Genomic DNA, 22540 nt, shown 5'->3' on the forward strand with positions numbered 1-22540 from the left:
GGCCCTTGGCTATGGCCTGACCATCACAGCCCCTTGTATCAGCAGGTAGGTACCCGCTATGCAAAGCAGACCTCCGCCCCAACCCGAGCACCTTGGTTCCCAGCTGCATAGTAGGCTCCATGAGACGGAGAGGGGCTGCTCAGGATGTTCTGGCTGACTGCTGTAGGTGTTTGTGGTCCTTGGTCCAGACAGAGTCCTTTCTGTTAATCACTGTCTACGTGGCAGGGACAGGCTTGCCCTGAATCCACTCTCTGGCGTCTTGGAAGGTGGGAGAAGTGTCCATGGTGGTGTCCAGTGTGATTTGAGCCTGGGTGCACCTTAGTAAGTGCATCCCAGTTCAGTTCAGTGGTCCAGGGGCAGGGCGTCTGGAGAGCCTCACGCTCCGCCTTGGACCATCATCTTCTGGGTCTCGTCTGGCCCTAACGTTCCAAGTCCACAATGCAATTGGTATCTTGGATGCCATCTCACTTTAAAACAGTAGCTGAGGAATCTCCTAGATGGTTCTCTTTTGAGTCCTTTGATACAGAAAAGAGCTGCTTGCACTGCACTGGGCCCAGGGAAATGGGGGCAGGAAGCCAGGGAGGGGTCTTGGGGGGAGGGGTTGCTTAGAGCAAAACCAACCCAATGAGACTCTTAGTCCAGATATTAAAGAAGTAGCATGAGCAGAGGCTAGGGTTGGGAGGTGGGCATCCTTACTCTCAAGGGCAGCTCCAAACCCACCTTCGGGGGCACCCAGGGCAGAAGCGTGGCTCTGTGCACAGGTCCAAGTCCTCCTGTGACACCTCCGGAATGCTGGATGCAAAATGGGTGGGCAGTCTGCTCAGCTGGATCCTCGGGCCCACAAAAAAATCAAGAAGGTATTTACATGGGTGCTGTTGAAGCAACGAAAGCAAACTTTTCCTTCCAGGCCTGGGGCAGGAAGACGGGCTGATGGTCAGACAGCTCGGGGTGTGGGGGTGGGGTGGGGGTGCTGGCAGGCTGTGCTGGGGCTGTGGTTGTCTGCAGAACAGTCTGTTGGTTTGCAGTCACCACTGGGAGAAGCTCATAAGTTGACTCTTAGAAATGGACAGGTGTCTAGAAGTCCAATAGCTCTATCAGATACCCCGGAGTCCCTGGCAGGAAATGAGGGAGGGAGTTTCTGGCGAGTGGAAGGTTGCTAGGGGGGGTGTGGTCTCATTGGGCCCCTCTGGCTGTGTTTGAAGGGGGCTGGGAGGCTATGGCCTTCAGTGATATGTGACAGAAATGCTTGGCGCCTGCCTGGCTCTGGGGGTCAGTGGCGGTCGTAGGCAGTGGCAGCTGTGGGCGGGGCGGCTCCTCTGGCAGCAGCAGCACTGTAATAGTACGGGGAGCCTGAAAGAGACAGGAGAGGCCACAGAGGTTGGAGGGAGACCTCGTGCCCTGAGCTCTGTACCTGGGGTCCCTTTTCCACCAGCGTCCCCTACCTCTGTCCCTTCCTCTTCCTCTCCCAGTCCAGACCACTGTCCTCTCTCCTCAGCATCTTGGTCCCTCCTCAGGGCCACTGCCTGCTTACAGGTCTCAGAGCCTCCTCACCAGCCAGAGCTGGGGTGGGCAGACTGGGGCCGGTCCCCCAGCCCCGGTTCAGTAATTCGTGTCTTCCCGGGACCCGGCCTTGCCTGCCCTGTTGTTTCTGTGTTGTCTGTGGTGCCCGCATGCTGCTGCCGCAGAGCTGAGTATCACCACAGAGACCACATCATGACCCGGGGAGCCTAACAGGTTCACTAGCAGGTCCTTTACAGGAAAAGTGTGCCAATTTCTGACCAGGAAAATGAAAAGTCACTGCTGCTTAGTTTGGCCCGTGGGAGCTTGGTGACCTAGCCCTGCCAACCTCTGCACTTCCCTCCACACTACCACCCTCCTGCTCACACTCAGGCACCCTGCTCCTGCAGAATCCAATTCCACAACCCTCTCAAATATACCAGAGTGCTGATGGCAGCTACCGCGGGTAGAGCACTTGCACCCCACCCTGCCACGTCCTTTACACGGGTTGTCTCATTTAAACCCACGGGGCAGGTAGAGTTAGCCTATTTTATCCTACTCCCACGCCTCTGTGCCTTTTCCATGCTCTGCCTCCTGCCTGGAACATCTCGGCTGCACCTCACACCCGCTTCCCTGTCTGCTGCCTAGTGCTGCCTCCATCACGTCCCCGAGTCCCTATCTCCTCCTCTGGGACACCCCCTTTCCTGAGCCTACGCCCTGCTGTAGGCTGGACCACATCCTCTGATCACTTCCTGCTCTTCTTCTCCCCCCTTCACTTGGATGGAGAGTCCCACAAAGGGGCTGGGTTCTGCTCTGCTCAGTGCTCCTGTCAGCCCCCAGCCTGCAGCCCAGCATGTGGTACGTGCTCATCTGGGTTGGCTGAGAAAATGAGCAATGGCACTGAGTGAACCAACAATAGTAAAGACCCTGCCCATTCATTCATTTATTTTTCTGACCCCATTGGCTGCAGTGCTGGGCAATAATGAACAAATGCAGGCCAATGCTCAGAATCAAGAGGGGATCAGAGCTCTGAGAACAGAGCTCTGGGAATGCAAGATTGTTCTGGCAGAGTAAGGCTTTTCCTAGAGGAAGCAGGTTGGGATGAACTTGGAGGATGTGAAAGTTTGGGTATGTGAATACATGGGAGGAGGGAAGGGTATAGCCCTGCTTCCTGTGACCTCTGGGCAGAGCCAGTGTGGGGCCTCATGTTTTGATGCTGGGTTCTTCCCATTGTCTCTGGGCTGCTCTCTTTCAATAACATGTTTTGGATGAGGCCTCCAGGAGCCGTGATCTGTGCTCAAACTTCTTCCCAGGGACGAAAGAGTCTGGGGATTCTCAGGGAGACAAGCAGATTCTCAGAGCCATGGAAGCTAGGGACACTGGGCCATCCCCTCCTTTTATAGGTGAGGGTGGGGGTGGTGGAAATGAGGCTCAACAAACAAAAGTCATGTGCCCAAAGCCAGAGAGCCTGGCCTGGAATTCTGGTTGTCAGTCCTGGATTAGGACTCTTTCAGCCATGATGCAGTTCACCGCATATACAGTCATGTTGGGAGAGCCATGTTTATCCAAGTGGCTAGCAGCTGGGGTCCTGCCAGCCACTGTAGACCGTGTGTCTGCTGGGATAGGAACAGTAAGCTTCTTAATTCCCCGGGGGAGGTGGCTCATTCTGAAATCTCACCCAAATCTAAACCAGTCCTGGCAATTCTCCTAGATTCCATGACTGGGCACCAAGGCCTGGAGATTGCCATTCAGGCTCTACCACTCTTGGCTGAGTGATCCTGGACAAGTGACTTCACTCCTTGAGCCTCAGTTTTCTCATTTGTAAAAGGAGGTCACAGAGGGGCTGTATGAGGGCACCCACGAGGTAAAGATGTGAAGGTGCTTTGGAAATTGACAGTTTTCTAAGCCCTGTATATCCTTTAACTCTTAATCTCCACAGCAGTTCTATCAGGTAGGCACTAGTATTGCCCCCATTTAGCAGATAAGGAAACTGAGGCACAGAGAGAATAAGTAGTTTGCCCATTGTCACCCTGCTAGTATGGAATCAAGAGGACAGGACTGACCTGTGCTACCAGCCCTCCAAACCCAGCCCTATTTAGTGGATATAATTCTCCCTCTTGGCCCCCAGGAAGGCAGTATGGCTCAGGCAGTAGTGATAGTTGGGGAGCAGTCAATGCTGGAAGGCACGGACACCGGTGCCAGGCTGGAGTACTCCCAGAGATGGATTTTTCTGCTGCCCCCTGTCACCTCCCTGGTTGGACTCTTGCCTCAGATGTCTGTCAGCCTTCTCTGCTCTCTCTTCTGTGCGATGGGGCCAGAAGCATCTGCAATGCCAGCCTTGCATCCTCCCTTTAGGGCCCAGGTGAAGGGTGTGTGTGTGTGTGTGTGTGTGTGTGTGTGTGTGTGTGTGAGGTAAGGGCCAGCCCCACAGGCCCAGGCATGGCACAGAATCAGGAAAATCACAGGGGCTGCCCACACAAATGAGGGACAGGAAATCCTGGCTCGGTCCTCCTAGTTTCCCTGGAGTCAGCTCTCACCCTGGGCTCTGACTCTCTCCCCTCTCAGAGTCTAATCTCTTGGCCAGGCCATCCAGCAGCCCCAGTGTGAGGGCCCCATGGCAAAATCAAAGAACGCCTACATTTACCGTGAGAAATGAAAACATCACCTCACAAAGCGCTCTGTCTTCCTGGTGCCCATTAGACCTCCATCTAGAATAAACTTGTCCTTTCTTCTGTCATTTTTCCTCTCTAATTCACATTATCATCAATTTACTTCTTGACACAGTCATTCCGGGCTCCAACTCATTCTCTAATCCCTTTACAGCGGACACAGGCACTCCGGTTCTAATCCTAATTGACCGCAGCGGCCTTTCTTCCTGCCGCCAGCCCGCCACCCCGCCTGCCTGGGGCCCCAACGGGATGCCAGATCCCGGCTTTCCTGGCTGGGCCTGGCGTGGGTAGCCTGCGGGCAGCTCCCAGGAAGGAGGGAGAAGAGAGCCTCAATAGGTGGCATCACTTGTCCTCACTTTGGCGGTGTGTCCCTGAACAAGGCTCCCTTCCACCAGACCGGCTGAGGTGTGGGCCGGGAGTGTGAGAGTCCTTCCTGTCTCCACAGCTCCCACTGTGACACAAAAAAGCCTCAGAGCGGATTCCCCCCTAAGTAGCACCCTCCCTAAGTAGCAGAAATAGTGGGCCTACTTCTCTAGCCCAGTGGGTTTCCTCCCGCTGAAGCCCTGAAGACACTGGGGAAGGGCAGGCTGGGAGAGGGGAACAGGCCTGGAACTTACTTACAGCTTATGGCAGAGCAACATATGGCAGGGCTTCCCAGGTGGCGCTAGTGGTGAAGAACCTGCCAGCCAATGCCGGAGATGTAAGAGGCATGGGCTTGATCCCTGGGTTGGGAAGATCCCCTAGAGGAGGACGTGGCAATCTCCTCCAGTATTCTTGCCTGGAGCCTTCCATGGACAAAAGAGTCCATGAGGCTGCAAAGAGCCAGATAGCATGCATGCATGGCAGAACAAACCTGGCGTCTCCCTTGTCTCCAGGAAAGTGCGATCACTGCATTCGGGGCCTCAGGAGAGCATCATGACCTGCTCGTGCTCGAATGATGCTGCTGGTGGCCATTATCTTCACTTTACACCAGAGGCAACTGAGGCCCTGCTTGGTTGATGACCTGACTAAGACTCCCCAGGCTACAGACTTGGGCAGTGCAGAGGCCATTTCTCATGTTTGTAACAGCCCAGTGTTGTTTAAACATTTCTTGTGTTTCCAGAATTTTCTGTGGTATGAGCCCCTGCTGGGAGTGGGTGCAGAGGCACCCAGCTCTGGTGGTGGCAGCACAAAGCTCTCAAACACCCTGGCTGAAGCAGCAACACAAAGTGGGGTGCTCATAGGTGCCAACAGCAGGGGTGTTTATGCTAGAGCAGCCCTGGTGGTGTTCCCGGCTGTGAGTCCCATACCTATCTCTCTGATCCTCCTAGAGATTCTGGGAGCCCCCAATATTCCATGATAAATTCACTTTCTGCTTAAACTACTGAGGGTGGAGTCTGTTGTTTGCAACTAAAAGCCTGATAGATAAAGTAACCCAGCTTTCAAAAATAGACCAGCACTGTTCTCATGGCATACAAGGACTGAGTTATTTGGGATTTAGGCTTGTTCCTATGGAGAGATAAGCCTCTTTTTCTGGTTGTAGTTCTGTTCAGACTGAATTGGTGAGGAAGAGAAAAAGTACCACATCACACACTGATTATTAATACAGGCTCTAGAATCAGGGTGACCTGAGTTTGAGTCCCCATTTTGCTACCTGCATGCTGTGTGACCTCAAGTAAGTTAATTAACCTTTCTGAGCCTCGCTCTCTTCATTGGTAAAGATAATCCTATATGCTGTCTAGGGGATAGGATATTTGATAGGATAAAATGAGGGTAAGATAAAAACCCACATGAAGGGTTTTGCCCAGTACCTGAACAATTAGCAAGTACTCATTTGGATGAACAGAATTTTGATTCTTTTTCACACTGGTTCTGGCACCCCTCAAGGCACTGGGCACATCCTAGCACAGGCTTTCTCATCGTAGCACACCTGCCTAAGGCTCTCTCACTCCCAGCTTATGAGCTCCTCTAGACAGAGTCCACAACTTTTCCATACCAGACACACCGCCCACATGTATAATTGTGCATGTCAACTGGATTTCACTCTATCTTGAGCAGCAAAGGCTTCGGATGCAGTCTAGCCCCACCCTCCCTTTGACATCCCCTTGGGCTGCTAGCTGCCCACACAATCAGGTGCTGACTTCTCAGACTGGCATTCAAGGTCCCCCTCCTCCTACTCTATCCCATGGGTACGCTTGCCCAAGCAGCTCCTTTCTCACTTCTCTCATTCTGGAACTTGCAGGCAAATGAGCCTATTGGACACCTCAAAAAATTAGAAAAAGGCAGCCATACCCCTGTGCTGGGGCTCAGGGCTCTGTGCCATGCATGGGCTTGATTTCAGCCCCCACTTGTCCCCTTGGGCAGTGCACAGCCATACATGGAGATCCTAGGTCAACATGGCCTCACTGGTGTCACGTCCATCACAAGGAATTCCTCCTACAGTCTGACCCAGGCCTCCTTTGTGCCACTTCCCCTGTGGGTCTCTCAGTAGTGCTGGGACCAGAGCCCTGTACGAGGTCAATTTGCAGGGAGCAGCTCCCTAGCTCAGGCTCCAGACCCACCCCCTGACCTCATCCCTGCTGAAAGACTCTGGTTCAGGGTCAGCGTTTGCCTCTTGAGACTGACAACTGGGCCAACTGAGAACCCAGACCTCTCAGTGGGGCTTGTTTAAGGAAAAGCATAAGGTAAGCAGAGACCTGGTTCAGTACTTAGAATTTCAATTTTTACTAAAGCCAAAAAAGAAGTCTAACCCATCAGTCCAGAGATTCAGCCCCTGCAGGAAGTCATAGAAGGTGAGAGCCCTGTCTTCTATATAATGAAATCTGCAGGCACAGGTCTGGAGCACTAGCTGGCATTGTTCCTTATTTCTCCTGAAGTTTTGCATGATAAACTTTCAAAATGCTTTGGGCAGTCCAAGGCTCAAACGCATGGAAGAACGGCAGCCAGGAAGGTACAGCGTCTCGGGGAAGGGACCAAGGCTGTGATTTCATGGCCTCCTTTGCACACGCATGCCTGGCAACTTGAGTTTGAAGACATTAGTTTCTTGCCTTTTTGATGAAGTCTATGGTTCTTAGTCCTTAAATAATTCAGAGGACCCAGGGAATTAACAGGTTCTTACTTAAGTAAGCCTTGCTAAGGTGTGCAGACAAACCTGGATGGTCTCAGAGGCCCTTCCACATCTGACCTTAGTGGAAATTACTCAGCTGATTGCTGGGGAGGGATCCATATTGCTGCCTGGAGACTGATGGGCTAGCTCCTCCCCCAGGGTGACTGACATCTGTGAGGGGGACCCTTGCCTCATGCTCCAAAACCTTCAGCTCCAGCTTGGACTCACTCAGGTAAGTTCACTGAAACAAAATAACGGGCTCTCCTTGGCCTTCTAAGATAGCCCTGTGGGGTGGCTCAAATATCTTTGATGATATACACAGATCATGCTGGCCTCAGCCATGGACCATCTGCAGTCTAAGGCCTGGGCAGAGGCTGGGCACCAACTGAGCTCGGCATGGCACAAACTGGCAGACCTTCAGACACAGGGCAACCAGTTCCCAGTGGTATCCACAGCAGACATCACTAATCAATATCCGTGCCTCAGGGTCCTTATCAAGACAGACAGCCACTCCCAAACAACCTAAATTGGTCCCTGGCTGCCCTTACTTAGAGATATATCACCAACCTAGTCAATGATCCTTAAGAAATATGTTACTCTTAGGCAGGCACTTTTCCTACTTTTCTCTTCCTCTCTCAATGGCCTTTTAAAATCTGTTCCCCTTCTGTGCCATCTCCCATCACCCACTAAAACACATGGGGGAGGGCTGATGGCATAAGCAAGGCTGGGGTGGTATTTGCTGTCCTGAAGCTCCAGCACAAACTCCCATGTTGCCAGCGTCTGGGGGGAGCTACCCACCCACCTCAGTGACCAGGCCTGATGATGTTGAGCGACCCTGGTCCAGTGAGGCCCTGATGGGCAGCCGATGGCCCAGGGGCCCTGCAAGGCCTCCGCCAGTACTCACCAAGCAGCCCCGGGTTGGGGAACCTCCAGGAGTCGTTGTACGAGGGATACTGAGGGTGGCTGTAGGGGCTCCCGGAAAACTCACTGCCTGCATGTGGTGGGTGGGAGAGAAATAGGAACCGAATGTCAGGTCAGGTTCGGAAAATGCCACTGCCACTTGTCTCCCTCACAAACTGTGGGTACTTTGTGCAACTAATAAGGGCAAGTCCGGTCCACCCCCTTATATCAAATGGACAGCTGTCATTGGCATTGTCTGTATTTCCCCTTAGAACTTTATTCATAGGAATGAATGCCAGGTGACACTAGTGGTAAAGAATCCGCCTCCAGTGCAGGAGAGGCAAGAGACACAGGTTCGATCCCTGGGTCAGGAAGATCCTCTGGAGGAGGGCATGGCAACCCACTCCAGTATTCTTGCCTGGAGAATCCCAGGAACAGAGGAGCCAGGCGGGCTACAGTCCATGGGTTGCAAAGAGTTAGACGCAACTGAAGCAATTAGCACCCATGCACATATTTCCCCTTAGAACCTTTTCTTATTCTGGGAGTGAATACCAGTCTCTCACACATTGAATACCATTGAATTACCACATGCCAGGCGTTCCCTAGGGTAGCTGGCCCATTTTGCACATGGGAAAACTGACGCCCAGGGTCTCTCACAATAAAGCCAGGAATCACCCAACCCAAGCCCGAAGGCCCAGACTGCTTGTTTCTCAGACCTCAGCCTTGACCGAGGTCACTCCAGGACCACAGTGTGGATGCAGCGCCACTCCCCATGCGTTTCCCGAGTGGCTCTGGACTGGAAGGCCAAAGAGGAACCCAACTGTGGTCTAGCCCTCTGAGCTGTGAATCCGGAGGTGGCTGCTCCCCAGGCCTCTCTCCAACGAGGAAGATGAGACATCAACTCAGACACTCTGCCAGGAGGAGGCAGATGGCACTTTGCTGACATGAAGGGACTAGCCAAAGGGCTGGGGGAGTGCAGAAGAGCATGGGGTTGGGGCCTCTGGGCCTGGAGGGAGGAGCAGGAGCTGCAAGCTGTGCCAGGTGGGACAGCACTGGACACGGGGGCAGCATGGAGCTTGAGGACGGCTCACTCCTGCCCAGCGGCTCATGGGGCCAGGATGCTTGTCTTTGGCACTTCCCTCCCTTCCAGCCGCAGGAGGGCCTCTTGACCACTGGGCAGTCACAGGAGAGGAGCCCAGAATCCCTGCCTTCAAACCTGCCCCCTTGGCTCTGTAACAGGACCGGCCCCGCCTGTCGGCTCCCTGCAGCTGGGGCTTCTAGGGGCACAGGGGCCACCGGGCCTGTTAGCAGGTTGTATGGGCAGCTGGCTATTGAGTAGCTTTTTAGGCCACTGGTTACAGAGCATGTGGGCCCCTCCCTAGCAGTGGTGACAGGAGTCTCCCAGCCCCATGAGACCACCCTCGGCACCATCCATGCTTCCATGGACTCTTTAGATGCCGAAGGGTGGAAAGGCAGGAGCCTCTAGAAGGGCCACCAACCCCAAGCCAGGACTTGGAGCACAGCTCTTCCTTGGGAGGCCTCAGCAGACATCTTAGGGCCCCTGGGGCTCCGCCAGGTACAGTGGGAACAAAACAGTAGGGCTGAGAGCCAGCCGCTTCCAGCCCTCAGGCCCAGCTGGCTGCCTCCCCACTTCCACCAGCAACCCAGGCAGAATGTGTGCATGCGTGCGTGCGCACACACACACACACGTGTGCTCCTCCTTGGGCCTCTCTGGGGGCCACTCCCAGCCTGACAGGCTGAGCTTTCCAATTCTCTGTTTTTTATGCCTCAGTGGTCAGGGTGTCAGGTTCCGGCGAATGAGGGAGAGCGTGGTGACAGTGCGGGGCCGCGGCAGCTCAGCCCCCGGCGTATCCATCAGCGCCATGGCACCTCCTCCTCCTCCTGGGGGGTCAGGTGGGGGAGCAGAGAGACAGAGTTGCCTGGAGAAGGGGGACAGCCGCACTTCCCCCAGGGCTCTGGGCACCCTCAGAGCTGCCCCATCAGAGGCGCTTCCTGACAGCACCGCGCCTGGCCCAGGGCATTGGTCTATACCAGCCAATGCTGTCTCGGCAACTCCATCTAGCAGCACCGGGCCCATCTGCCAGGCCCAGCTCCAAGGCCACCTCTTCCAGGAAGCCTCCTTGATCTCCAGACCCTCAAAGTACAAGTCTTGGGCCTATTCAACTGGAGCTACTTAGTTAACTGTGTCCGTTATCCATTCTGCACCCTCCCCTCAACTTTGTCCCCAGATTGGCAACAAGCCATAAACAGTTCCAACTCCTCTAGAGGATGTGCCTAAGTCAGTGTTGCTCAGCATCCTCGACCACGTCCCCACCTGCCTGACCTAGAATCTCACTCAGATACCTCTTCCTCTGGGAAGCCCCCCTCGACCCTGTCCCGGGGTGTACTCCATCCCCTGCTGTGCCCAACACCAGATTTGCTCTGTGACATGGGAGTGTCTGTCTTCAGGTCGGTGTGTGACTCCTCTCAGCACCCACATGCCACGCACCCCCCGTGTAACACCCCTTCCACAGCAGACAGTCAGTGCTCCAAGAACCACAAGTAGCTCACCACCTCCACTGTAACACCGTGCTCTTGTCTGCACAGCTCTCTCCCTCACCTCATTCCAGGCTCTACTCCAAAGTCACTTCTAAACCATTGCATTTCCCATGGAAACACCTTCCACTTTCTCTGCTTAACTTTTCTCCATAGAACTGATCACAAGCTAACATATCTTACTAATTGTGCTCATCTTTCTTGTTAATTCTATGTCCTCCACTATGCTTGCATCCCCATGTCTAGCAGGCCCTGAAAACCGTTCATTAAATGAATGAAGAGTGGGAACTCTTCCGTCTACCAGAGATGACTCTCATAGCTTCCAATATTGACACCAATAGCCAGGGGTTTATTGAGCACCTGCTGTGTGCCAAGATTCAAGCCAGTTTATTTGATCCTTTGCCCAGGTTCCATCCACCATCCTGTCCTGCTCCCTGGTGGAAGAAATGAACCTCCAGGGACCCACCCCACCTGGTGTGTTTAGAGCAGTGGCATGGTGGTACCCTCAGTGGGCCGCTGTCCTGTGAGATGTCCGGTGAGAGTGCACCCTCTGGGTAAAGAGAGCTTGACCATCTCTGGGGCAAGAGGTCGATCTCAGGGCTGGTTCAGCCATATGCTGGGGCCTCTGGATGAAGTGCCACACAGGCAGCTGGCAGGGCATGGGCAGTCCTCACCCATGAGATGTGGAGTGGGGTGGGGGGTGGGGCAGGTCCTCAGTTGCCAAGGAAGACGCCTGTCTGTAGACCCAGCCTCAGTTCAGTTCAGTTCAGTTCAGTTGCTCAGTCGTGTCCGACTCTTTGCGACCCCATGAATCGCAGCACGCCAGGCCTCCCTGTCCATCACCAACTCCCGGAGTTCACTCAGACTCAGCTCAGCCATAAAGATGGCCGGGGAGCAGAAGACCACCCAGACTCGAGCCCGCATGATGCCACTGAACCCGGTGGCCCTCAATCAGTCTGGCACAGAAGCTGAGAGCGAGGGTTCTGGAGCCAGGCTGCTGGAGCCCACATCCTGCATCTGCCTATTCCTAGATCAACAGGTTGGCCATCAGCAGGATGCTCGACCTCTCTGTGCCTGTTTTCTCCTCAGTAGTCGGGACAATGAATAGATCCCACTGCCCATAGTCATTGCAGAGGCTGGTGATACACAGTGTCTGGCATGCAGTAACTGCCCAGCAAATGTCAGCCACAAGGACCATGACCCAACATCAGTTACCAAGGCTTCCTCCACATCTAGAATCTCATTTAACTTTCCTGACAGTCCTGTGAAGTTCCCAAGATGGGTGCATCTGTCTGCATTTTATATGAGCAAATGGAGGCTCAGGAAGGTGGGGGGACTTGTCTAGGGTGGGGGGCAACTCCAAGTCCAGCTTCCTGTCTCCCAGCCCAGGGCCCTCTGCCCATGTGACACCATGACACTGCCTTCCCACCCTGGGGCCTCTGTCTTCCATTTGTGCAGGGCAGCTGAGACCCAGTGATGTCCAAAGACCTTTCCTGTCTTCTGAGCCTGAATTTCACTTCTCAGGTGCCATGGTGCTCCCAGCAGGGAGGGAGGCCCCCTCCTTGAGGCTCTGTGGGCTCCACCAGATGATGACTTCCTTTGGGACTAGAGGTTTCAATCTCCTGCTGTGTCTCCCTTGCTTAAATTCACCACCATCACAGCACCCAAGGAGCATTCACCTTCTTTCCTTTAAATCTTAGGACTGTAGCTTAGAAAAGTGAGTCTGGTCCAGCCATGAGAAGTTCCAGGAAAACACTAGGGATGCTTTCTGGGGGAGAGGAGCATATAAGCAGGAGGAGTAGGGGTTTGATGTGCAGAGGGAGACAGGGCATTCCGGGCACAAGCAGAGGTCTGGAGTTAGAGGGTCAGAGTGTGCCCCCTGCACAGCCAGGTCTTCACAAGGCCGCAGCAGAGGCAGCCCACGGAGCAGAGTAGGGTGGGGCAGCAACATCATGCTTTTCTCCCTTTAGGGCTGGGGCTGGCGAGGCCTTCAGACTTGGCAGTACCAGGACCTGGAGGACAGGCTGGAAGAGGTGAGCCCATGGTCAGGGAGAAGCTGCGGCTGCAACCCACGCGATGGGGAATGGGAGAGGGGAACGTCCACAGGAATAGAATGACGCTCCTCAACGGCAGGAGTGAGATTGAGAAGGCAGAACGTGAGAGTCCCACTTCTGGCTCATGATTGGGGTCCGGGAGGAGTGGCCAGATGGCCCAAGACAGACAGAACTCTCACCATGACACTTCTCTTATGACCAAGGACACCATGGGGCTCTCACCTCCTTTTGCTAACTGATCCATGCTTTGGGGATCTCTCAAAAATACAAGCCCATTTAAACTGGGCAACCTTTTCTTTATGCATTAACAGAAAAGCTCCTGTGATGCCCAATAGGGGTGCCGGCCTCTGCCCAGCAGCTGTCACTCAGCAGGCAGCAAGACCTCCATCTGAGGAATTCACAGCACACAGGCCCTCCTCGGAGATGGCTCCTGGGCCATCTGCAGGTGCATCCCCCAGAGGCCCCCAAGAACTCTCAACAACGAAACATGCATCATGATCTCCTCCATCTCCAGCACCCTCAGGAGGGAGCAGTCCTGAGAAAGCAAGACTAGACCTTCTGAGACAAGGCCTGGGATTTGCCCTGGGAGCTGGGCCCCCACACTGTGCTAGGCCAACGGAAAGTGGGGAGGGGCAGGGGAGGGGGCTGCCCATAGGGTGGGTGTGGGCTTCGTGTGGCAGGGCTCAGAGGGAGCTTGCCCCCATGCTCTGAAGTGGCCTTAGGGAAGTAACAGAACCTCTTTGGGGTCTTCTCATCGTGAATATGGGCCTAATAAAAACCTACATCATAGGACTGGTGAGAGGTGAATGAGATAATATTGCTGGAAGCACAGAATTACCTCTTCCCATGCCAAGGAGACTGGGGAAGCTGGGGAGAGAGGTGAGACGAAAAGACTTCCTCTAAAGACTGAATCAGGCCCTAAAAATAATTTTATAGCTTTATTTATTTTTATTGCTGAGTTCTTGGATGTGCAAAAGGAGGCCCAGAGCAGGGTTCAGGAGTGAGGATGGAGAGGGCTCAAGGTTGGTGCGTGACAGGATGGTGGGACCTGAACTGGGGAAGGTTCTGTTATCAAGAGGGAGCGGGGAGACAAAAGGAGATGCCTGGGGGTGGAGAACATTCAAGAAGTGAGCGTCTAGGGGACTTCCCTGGTGGTCCACTGGCTGACTCTGCACTCCAGTGAGGGGGCCCGGATATGATCCCTGGACAGGGAACTAGATCCCACATACCGCAACTAAGATTTAACATGCCGTAGTAAAGCGATCAAGCTGCAAGGAGACTGAAGACTCCCAGTGCCACAACTAAGACCCAGTACAGTCAAATAAATAAATACAATATTGAAAAAAAAGAAGCAGACGTCTAACTCCCATTTTAAGCCATCCACATTGGGATATAAAGCCTACTACAAGCTCAAATGCCTATATGACTGGGCTGGCGTTTTCTCCCCACGCGGAAATCAGAGGAAGCAGCTGAGTGCCACATTTGGACCGCGGGTGGCATTGAGGTGAAAGACTGTGGTCCAAGAACAGTATGGATCACAGAACCCAAGAATTCCACAACATCAGGAAGCCGGAACCGCAGGTGGGCGTGTCTGGGTGAAGTTAGGAAGCGCCCAGAGGGCGTAGCACCCCATCTTAGGATAACTCACCCAAGATGTTAGAGCAGAGAATGCTGGGGTTCAGGCTGAGGGACTTGGCCTCTCACTGGGTATCCGAGGGACTAGCAGTCACTCCCCTCGTTCCCACCCCCGCCCCCCAGCAACCCACTCCTTCCCAGAACTAATGCAAATTAAACCTGGCCATTACCCTCTCTCTACACCACAAATTTATCTTACAAACCTGGCCAACCTCTGCTGGGATTCATCACCCCAGATCATATGGACCAGACGAACTTGAAAGATAATTTCCTTCAGCCTCCCCTTCCCCAGGGCCACATGGCCAGGCAGGGCCACAGCAGGATCAGGACACTTGCCTATCCCTAGGTCCTCAGGCTTCCACCATCCCAGGGAGAGCTTCACTGGGCCGGCCAGCCCTCTCCTCTCCATTCCCCTCCTCTGGTATGTCTGAGAATTTTCAAACATAGAGCAAAGTTGAAAGAATTTTATCATGAACACTGTGTACCCACTACCTAATTCCATCATCAATATTTTCTTACACTTGCTTATTAAGTCTGTCTCCCTCCAGCCTTTCATTCATCTTATCTTTTGTGTATTTCAGAGTAAATTGGAAACATCAATACACTTTCCCCTAAGTACTTCAGCATGCATATCATTAACTGAAATTCATTATTTGTTTAAAAGTTTTTTCTGTTGATATAAAGTGTACACATAATGAAATGCACAAATCTTAAATATACTATCACTGTGTTTTGACAAATACATACACCTGTGTCATCCAAACCTCCATCGAGATACAGAACCTTAAACTTCACCCTAGAGAAGGAAAGTTCTCTTCTGCCAGAGAAGGGGGTCTTTTGACCCACCAAGAACCCAGTTACTTGGTGATCTGACTGAGTCATTCCCCCATGAATACGGAGCTCTACGATTAGCATTGACAATCCAAACCCTGATTGCTGAAAGGCCCCTGACCTGCAAATCAAAAGCCCTTGCAAAGCTATTGTACTAAACAGAATCAAGCTGAGGAATGGATGTTCTCCCTTCAAAGACCCAGAAAGAAAGCAGAGGTTTAAGAAATTTAGAATAAATGGCAGATTTTCCCAAAACAGCACTGTCTTTCAAACATTGCAGAGTTGGCTGTTAAAAAAAAAAATGAGTTAGCTAGAAAGGATTGATTGAAATTAAAAGTTTACAGGAGGCTATAGGAGGCCACAAAAAAAAGGCACGGAATGCAGCTGCCCTGAAGATGCCAGGTCCAGGAAAACCATCAGAATCAGAAATGTTTTCAGTTTACCCTTCGTTAAAAGCTCAGAGATGGCAAGAAAGTCAAAGTTTCCTAAAATTCTCCGAAGTGACAGGTAAACGGGCTCAGTGTAGCTCTTAATTAACCCAAAACGACACCTGCCAGATGATGGGGATTTGCAGAGCGCGCCAGGGGCCGACCCCATCTGCAGATGGTGGGCTCGCACCTCTGCTCCAGACCTTGGCTGACTGTAATTAACATACGGAAAGTCTTTCAAAGTGACTTCACTGCCAAGTTCTATTTCTGAAGGATTCAGACTGGGCTTTGAAAGAAAATCTTTGCAGAGGAAGAGGAAGAGGAAGGAAGGATTTGAAAAGGGCCTGTGAGATTTCTCCAGTTGCTCTCTGCAGTTTTGTAGAACTGCGTGATACACTGTGGCTCAGGGGTCAGTGGGGACCTGGGCATATACAACCCTGTCTATGGCCAGAGTGATCCTGATCATAGCACCCAACACGGGCATTGCCAGCCTTGCAAATATATTACATATTATTTATATAATTACATTATATAATATACCACATATTATTATAACACACACACATATATATTATTACATATACATACAAGCGTACATACAATATGTATAATACACACATATCCACATATGCCCGTATGTCCTCACACACACAAGATTCTGGGTCTCTGTCAAGTCTGAGTGACCTTGATCAAGTTTTTCTTTTCATCCAGACTCAGTTTTCTCATCTGTATAGGTGGCGTGTACGGGACAGATTTAAATAGCTGACCTCAAAGGGCTTTTATCACTCGAATCCTTCTCTTTCCCACTTTCACTACACCCGTTCCCACCCTAGTCCCCATGAAGGCCGAGGTTTCTCAACCATCCTCCCTCCAGAGCCAGACCTTCCTGGGCTTCCAACAGAGAAAGGAACACCCAAGCAAGCTTGGTAAAGGTCAGCCCTGTCAACCCAGACAGCCCAGCACACAGAGAGCATCGATCCGTCCCTGGAAAAAACCTCTTCTCCCACCAGCAAGGCCAGCCATGAAGGCCTTCAGAAAAACCAAGAGAGGAGAAAAACCGAGGCAGAGGGCGAGAGTGAGGGGGAGAATGTAGAATGTCTCGTTTCTGCTTCTCTAGGGAGCCGTGGACGTCACAGCTGGACAGAGGTGCTGGCCCAGGTGCAGTGAGACAGAACTGCAGGCCAGGGCAGAGACAGGGTGCTGCCCCCGGCCTTGGTCTCCTGTACAGAGGAGGCTGCATGCCTTCAGCCCTCTTCCTGTTATCTACAGCCACAGACCCTGAATACTGGAAGCCTTCAGGGAACTCAGGGGAAACAACACAACAGTCACATTTCAGTGCCTCCAACATGGACCACAGGGCCTGCACAGACCCCACTAGCTGGCTGCCCATCAGAGGCAAGAAGTGGGCTTCCTGAGCCACGTGGGGCCAGCAGAAACAGTTGCTGCTCTGACCAGGGCTGCTTGGCTTTCATTTGTTTGTTTATTTTCCACGCTGTATTATTTCTTCCCTGGCTGCCCAGCGTTTTGAAGGGGCAAGTGTGTCATAAGCTACAGAACAAGCGATTTACAACTGTCTTTCCCAAGGCTGACTTCCTCTCTTTCTGTGATGTGCCTGGCCCCTGTAGGTGTTTCCACGTGTGACCCATGGCTATGCTATGACTCATACTGAGCAGTTCTGGTTCCATTTTAATCTGTTCCCTTGCTGTGGTATTATTCCAGAATTCTGTCCCAGTGTTCTCATTTAAGCCGAATGCACACGACAACAGTGTTTCACTGGGGCGTAAGACAACCCCTGATTGTGAGTGTGTGTAAAGAACAGCGGAGTCCTTAGTTTCCAGTGTGCCCTTACCTGGGAGTGCCCACAGGCAGCACATGTGTGAGGACCAAGCTGCAAGGTAATGCCCAGGGTTCTCAGATGGGATTCAAGGCCCTGCAGGGTCTGTCCCAGAGAGTTTCCCAGCCATATCTCCCACTGCCCCACTGCTCTTCATCTGAAATGCCACCTTCCTCCTGCTCCTCATGTCCAGTCCCCCACCTTATCAAAAGCTGGCTCAAATACCACCTCCTCCAGGTAGCCTTTCTGGATTGATGATCCCCACTTTCCCCTAAGCCTCCAACCCTGGCTATGGCCGGAAGCACTTCCTGTCTAGACTCAGGATGGTTGTCCAGACTCTGGCTTCTGCGGTTGGTAAGTCTGTGGCTCCTCCTTGAGGGCTGACCATGCGTGACTGACAGATCGCAGCAGCCCCTGCTGCCCTCCCCTTGCTCCGGCCCCACCCATAGTACTAACACTCGCTGGATGAGCAGTGCACATGCCCTACAACTGTTCCTTGAGCCAGGTGCTTTCAGTGTCAACAGAAACAGGCCATGAAACACTGGTCTTTGATCTTGGATAGAAGCCTGATGCCTGAAACAGACAGCAAAACACCCAGAAAAGAGCTATGGGCTGTGTCTGCTGCAGGAGCCTGGGTGCAGGTCCCACAGGTGGAAAGGAGCACTGGATGAGTGCCCTCCTGAAGGGCTAGGACCTCCACCAGGCCTCTCTGGGCCTCTGTGTCACATGACGATAGCACCAAGGTTGGATCACTCCCAAAGAGCAAAGAAAAAAATTTTTTAAATGAAGGAGTCAAACCCACTGATAGTATGGTTCAGAAACCAGGACCAGACTGCAATCCAAGCACAGCAGGGCTGGCAAACGGAGAAGGTTTCTTTTCCTTAGTACTCATTTGGCCATCAGAAAATGCTGCATCTAGCTTTTACCTGGAGACTTTCTTTGAGTGACCAGGATGTAACTAAAAGCCCCCACCCCAAGCCTAAACTGCCAGACTGCAGGTTCTACAGAATTCAGCTGGAGTGGTATTGAACTGTATTCCCGAGAAAATCCAGCTCACGTATCTGTGACGGATGTCTAATAAATTCATGAGAATTCTGTATATCCATTCCATTCAGCATTCAAACTGTCTCTACTCCATTCGGAGCTCTGTGCTGGACTGCCTCTCTACACTCAGTGGATGATGCCCAGGCCCCAGTCCTCATGGCACTCCCAGCATCTAAGAGGATTCCTTAGACCCAGATCTAGACATGCAGGCATCAGTTAACAGTGGGGAGGACTTAGAAGCAGAGCAGAAGTTATCATTTATCCTGACTGGGGCATCCAGGAAAGCTTCTTGTAAGAAGTGGCTGTGATCTGGACTTTAAAGGACATGGAAGCTGCATCATTTAACGGGTTACTGAAGTCTGTTCCACCAGCCCCGGCTGCGTTCTGAAGAGTCATAGTGTACTGCCCCTGTCCCCATGGAAAGGACCCCAGGGGGGGCAAGGCAGTCTCCAACTCCTCTCAGATAGAATGGGATTCTACAGGATAGAATGCATCCTGGTGTGGAACGGGCCACAGAGACCTGGCTCTTATCTGTTTCAACTCCCCATCAAGGCAACTGCCAAAAAGGCACACTGACTGATAAACCCCCAAACCCCTGAACAGCTCCAAACCACATCACCACTTTGGTAAATTATTATAAACAGGCAGGCACTGATAATCTGCACAGGTAGTAAGAGCAGCCTTGGCTGCCATTCTGTGTTGATAACTGAGGCGATGGGGAAGACCTTAGGCTAGGAGCTGGTCAGTCCTTGTCAAAGCCCCTCAACTACTTAGGTGAGTGGCCTTGGAGAAGTCACTTTACATCTCTGAACCTGAGTTCCTTATTTACAATGTGGCATTACAACCTTACACAGGACTAAATAACAATATCAACACATTTCAAAGTCTTCTGTGAACCAAAAAGTGTTCTACAGACACGAGGGTCCGTTATTCGATATTTAACTCAGGTCTTGGCACATAACACATGCTTGGTGTGACAGATGAAAAAAATGTATGCACCAGGACTTGTTTTGAGTGAAAATTATATTTCCAGATGATTTTCTCATATTTCAACAAGTGCTCCAAATTTTGGTTGTAGGGAAAGCCTTGAACTAGGAGTCAGGGCCTCAATCTCATTCTTTTCCTACCACTGTGCAACCTTGGACCTGTCCCTTTCAAGTTCACTTAGCCTCGGTTTCCCCAAATGAACCATGGTGGGTGGGAGGTAGATTAGATTGGTTTCCATTCTCTCTGCACTAGGGAGCATTTTCTCTCCCCTGACTCCCGCCCGGTTGTCCCTCTGCTTGCTTAAATGATGGGTCCAACCCCATACCCTTTGAGAGTGTTCTGTGAGGTCTTTTTTCCCAGGAAAATAGACAATTTCCACCAGGCTGCCTATAAAGCTGAAACAAGCCTCCAGCCTCAATCACCAGCTCCCAGACGCAGAAACCAGCCCCAGCCCTTGGCAGCTCAGAGGCCCTCTCACCTCCCCACACATTCCCAGAGCCTCCTGGGATGCCTTCTCTCGGCCCACGTCAGCCCAAAGCTCTGAGTTACTTTCCTGTGGCCGAGACCTTGGCCTGTCCCTCAGAGCAGCCAGGGGTCGTCCTTGGAAGAACCGCCTGCCCCCAGCTGGGCCTGGCTCAGCGCGGAGGCCCGAGCGTCCTGCCGCTGACTAATGAGAGGAGGTGATGGTGTCACACCTTGCCGGGAAGCCACAGTGCTGGTGCCGACCCGCGCTGCCTGCCATCAAATTTTAATGCTGCTGCTGACATATTTATGGAATGCCTCACCAAGTGTTTGCGAGGAGACCAGACAAGATTTACCTCCACAATTACTACCACGATGCGCCGGCTTTGCTGTGCGCTGGGAACTTGCAGCACAGTCGCCCGGAGCCCTGGTGCGCCCCGAGGAGGATCGCACTCAATTCCACACGCCTTTCGCGCCCCCAGAGCGCAAGACCTGGGGCTGGAGCAGAGATAAATCACACGCGGTTCCTGCCAACTGAGAGCTCGCAGTCCACGGGAAGGGGCAACACACACATCGATTACTCGAGTCCTGCGTGGCTGGGGACCAGTGCACAGATACAGGGAGAGAGGCAGGCTGGGCTAAAGGGGGAAAGGGTATTTTCTCTATCAGAGTCAGGGTCAAGAACAAAGCCAAAAGCGGAGCTCCATGGGGCCACTCAGCTGCTTCATAGTTGCTCTCCTGCCTGGAAGGGCCCCATGGTCTCCATCTCTCCCCACTGCTGGGCTCAGCGCCTCTCCTTGAATAGCTGTGTCCCCATTCAATCCTCGGGGTGCCCTCTCCAAAGGCCTATGGAGTGGATGTAGCCTCCGGGTTCCTCTCCCTTCCTCACCGTGTCAACAAGTCCCTTCCTCTTCACGCTGTAGGGCTCTCCCTGAGTGGAGAGGTGCCAGAGGGCAGAAGTGATGTACATGATCCAGGTCCATGTTCTCAAACCTTGCTGCCTCTTAGAGTCATCTAGGGAGCTTTAGGAAAGCCACATGACCAAGACACACCCAGAGTAGTTCAATCAGAGTCTCTGGGTGGGACCAGGTATCAGATTGGTCCCAGCTCCTGAGGTGAGTCCTTGTACAGTGAGTTTGAGAAGCAGAGGACAGACACTAGCTACTCAGAGTGTAGTGGCATCCGTGGATCTTGTTAGAAATGCAGGGCCCTAGGCCCCAGTCTAGTGTTACTGCTCTGAAAGATGGTGCCCACATGGTCTGTGTGCAGTAAAGTTTGAGAAGCACTCACTCACATTAAGGAGTTTCCCAGTGTCCTCAGAGGCACACTGTGTCTAGTCCCCAGGCCTCCTAAAACTTGGCCCCTAAGAAAGCCGGCCTCTAAGAAGGCTAACTGCCAACAGCTGACCACTAAGAGGGGCTTGCTGGTGTGGTTGGACTGCAGGCAGGTGGTTGGGCAGCTGCCACCAGTACTTAGCAAGCTTGCTGAAGCACCTGTCCTGTGGAGGGAGCTGAATCCGGACAGCCCTCAGGCGGATTCTCACAACTGTCAAGCCTGGACCAGAGGCAAGAGTCCCAGTGAAGTCCCACCTCTATCACAAACTTAGTCTTCCCCAGTCCAGGCCTGTTTCCTCATGGGTGAGAAAAGTCAGCCCTGCAGTTGGCTGTGCTAATGGAGACCTCTTCTTTCCTAAATTTGACTGACACTTTCATCCATGCCCTCTGTGACCAGCCCACAGACCTAGCTGAGAGGCAGCTTAGTGGGAAGGGAACTAGGAGGGGGAAGGAAGATGTCTTTGGGGGCCTGGGAAGGAAGAGTGAAGAAGCTTCCTAAGGGTACAAATGCAGAGTGAGCTACGGCGGGGAACCCCCAGGTGTGCTGGAGAGACCCAGTGTGTATCTATGTTGATGCTGGGCATACAGCAGACAATGTTTCATCTGCCTACTCATTCAGCAGGTGTTAGCTGAGTGCTTGCTAAATACCAGACACTGCTCTAGACACTGAGGATACAGCCATGAACAAAACAAACATTCCTGCCCTCAGGGTACTTATATTCTAGTGACATAAACAGACAATAAATAGGAAAAAAATAAAGCATACATTATGCATTAAGAAGAAAACATAAGGAGATGATATAGGGGCTGGAGATGGCTTCACCAAGAAGGTGAAGGAAGTGAGAGTCAGACCCGTGAATATCTATGGGAAGGGCAGTCTGTGCAGAAGGAAAGGCAAGTCCTGAGGCTGGAGTGTGGGTGGCATGTTGGAGGAGCAGAGAGGAGGTCTGTGAGGCTGGAGAGGAAAAGCGAGGGATGGGCAGGTAGCGATGAGTTCAAGGAGGGAAGTAGGAAGGGGAAGATCTTGTGAGAACATCAGCCTCTACTCTGAGACAGCAAAAGAGGGACACGACCAGACTCAGACTGAAACAGGCTCACCCTGGCTGCTCTGGTGAAAATGGACTCAAGGGGGTAAGAGTGGCACTGGAGAGACCAGTAAGGAGGATACCACAAACATCTGCTGAAAGATGGACCCACCCACAGAGGGGGCACCTCTGGCCACAT

At 52.5% G+C, this 22540-nt stretch overlaps 1 protein-coding gene across 1 annotated transcript in view; it reads right to left on the reverse strand.

Moving 5' to 3' along the window:
* Nucleotides 1-1200: 1200 nt before the first annotated feature.
* Nucleotides 1201-22540, reverse strand: part of PAX5 (paired box 5) — a 180396-nt gene continuing 159056 nt past the window's right edge. Inside the window, exons 9-10 of the mRNA XM_040267670.1 lie at nucleotides 8156-8242; nucleotides 1201-1350 (exon numbers count right to left, since the gene is read on the reverse strand). Of these exons, the coding sequence (XP_040123604.1) occupies nucleotides 1271-1350; nucleotides 8156-8242 (167 nt within the window). The 3' untranslated portion in view covers nucleotides 1201-1270. The remainder of the gene's footprint in view (nucleotides 1351-8155; nucleotides 8243-22540) is intronic.

Source organism: Oryx dammah, unplaced genomic scaffold (genome assembly GCF_014754425.2).
Source record: "Oryx dammah isolate SB20612 unplaced genomic scaffold, SCBI_Odam_1.1 HiC_scaffold_1, whole genome shotgun sequence".
In the NCBI taxonomy this organism is placed as follows: Eukaryota; Metazoa; Chordata; class Mammalia; order Artiodactyla; family Bovidae; genus Oryx; species Oryx dammah.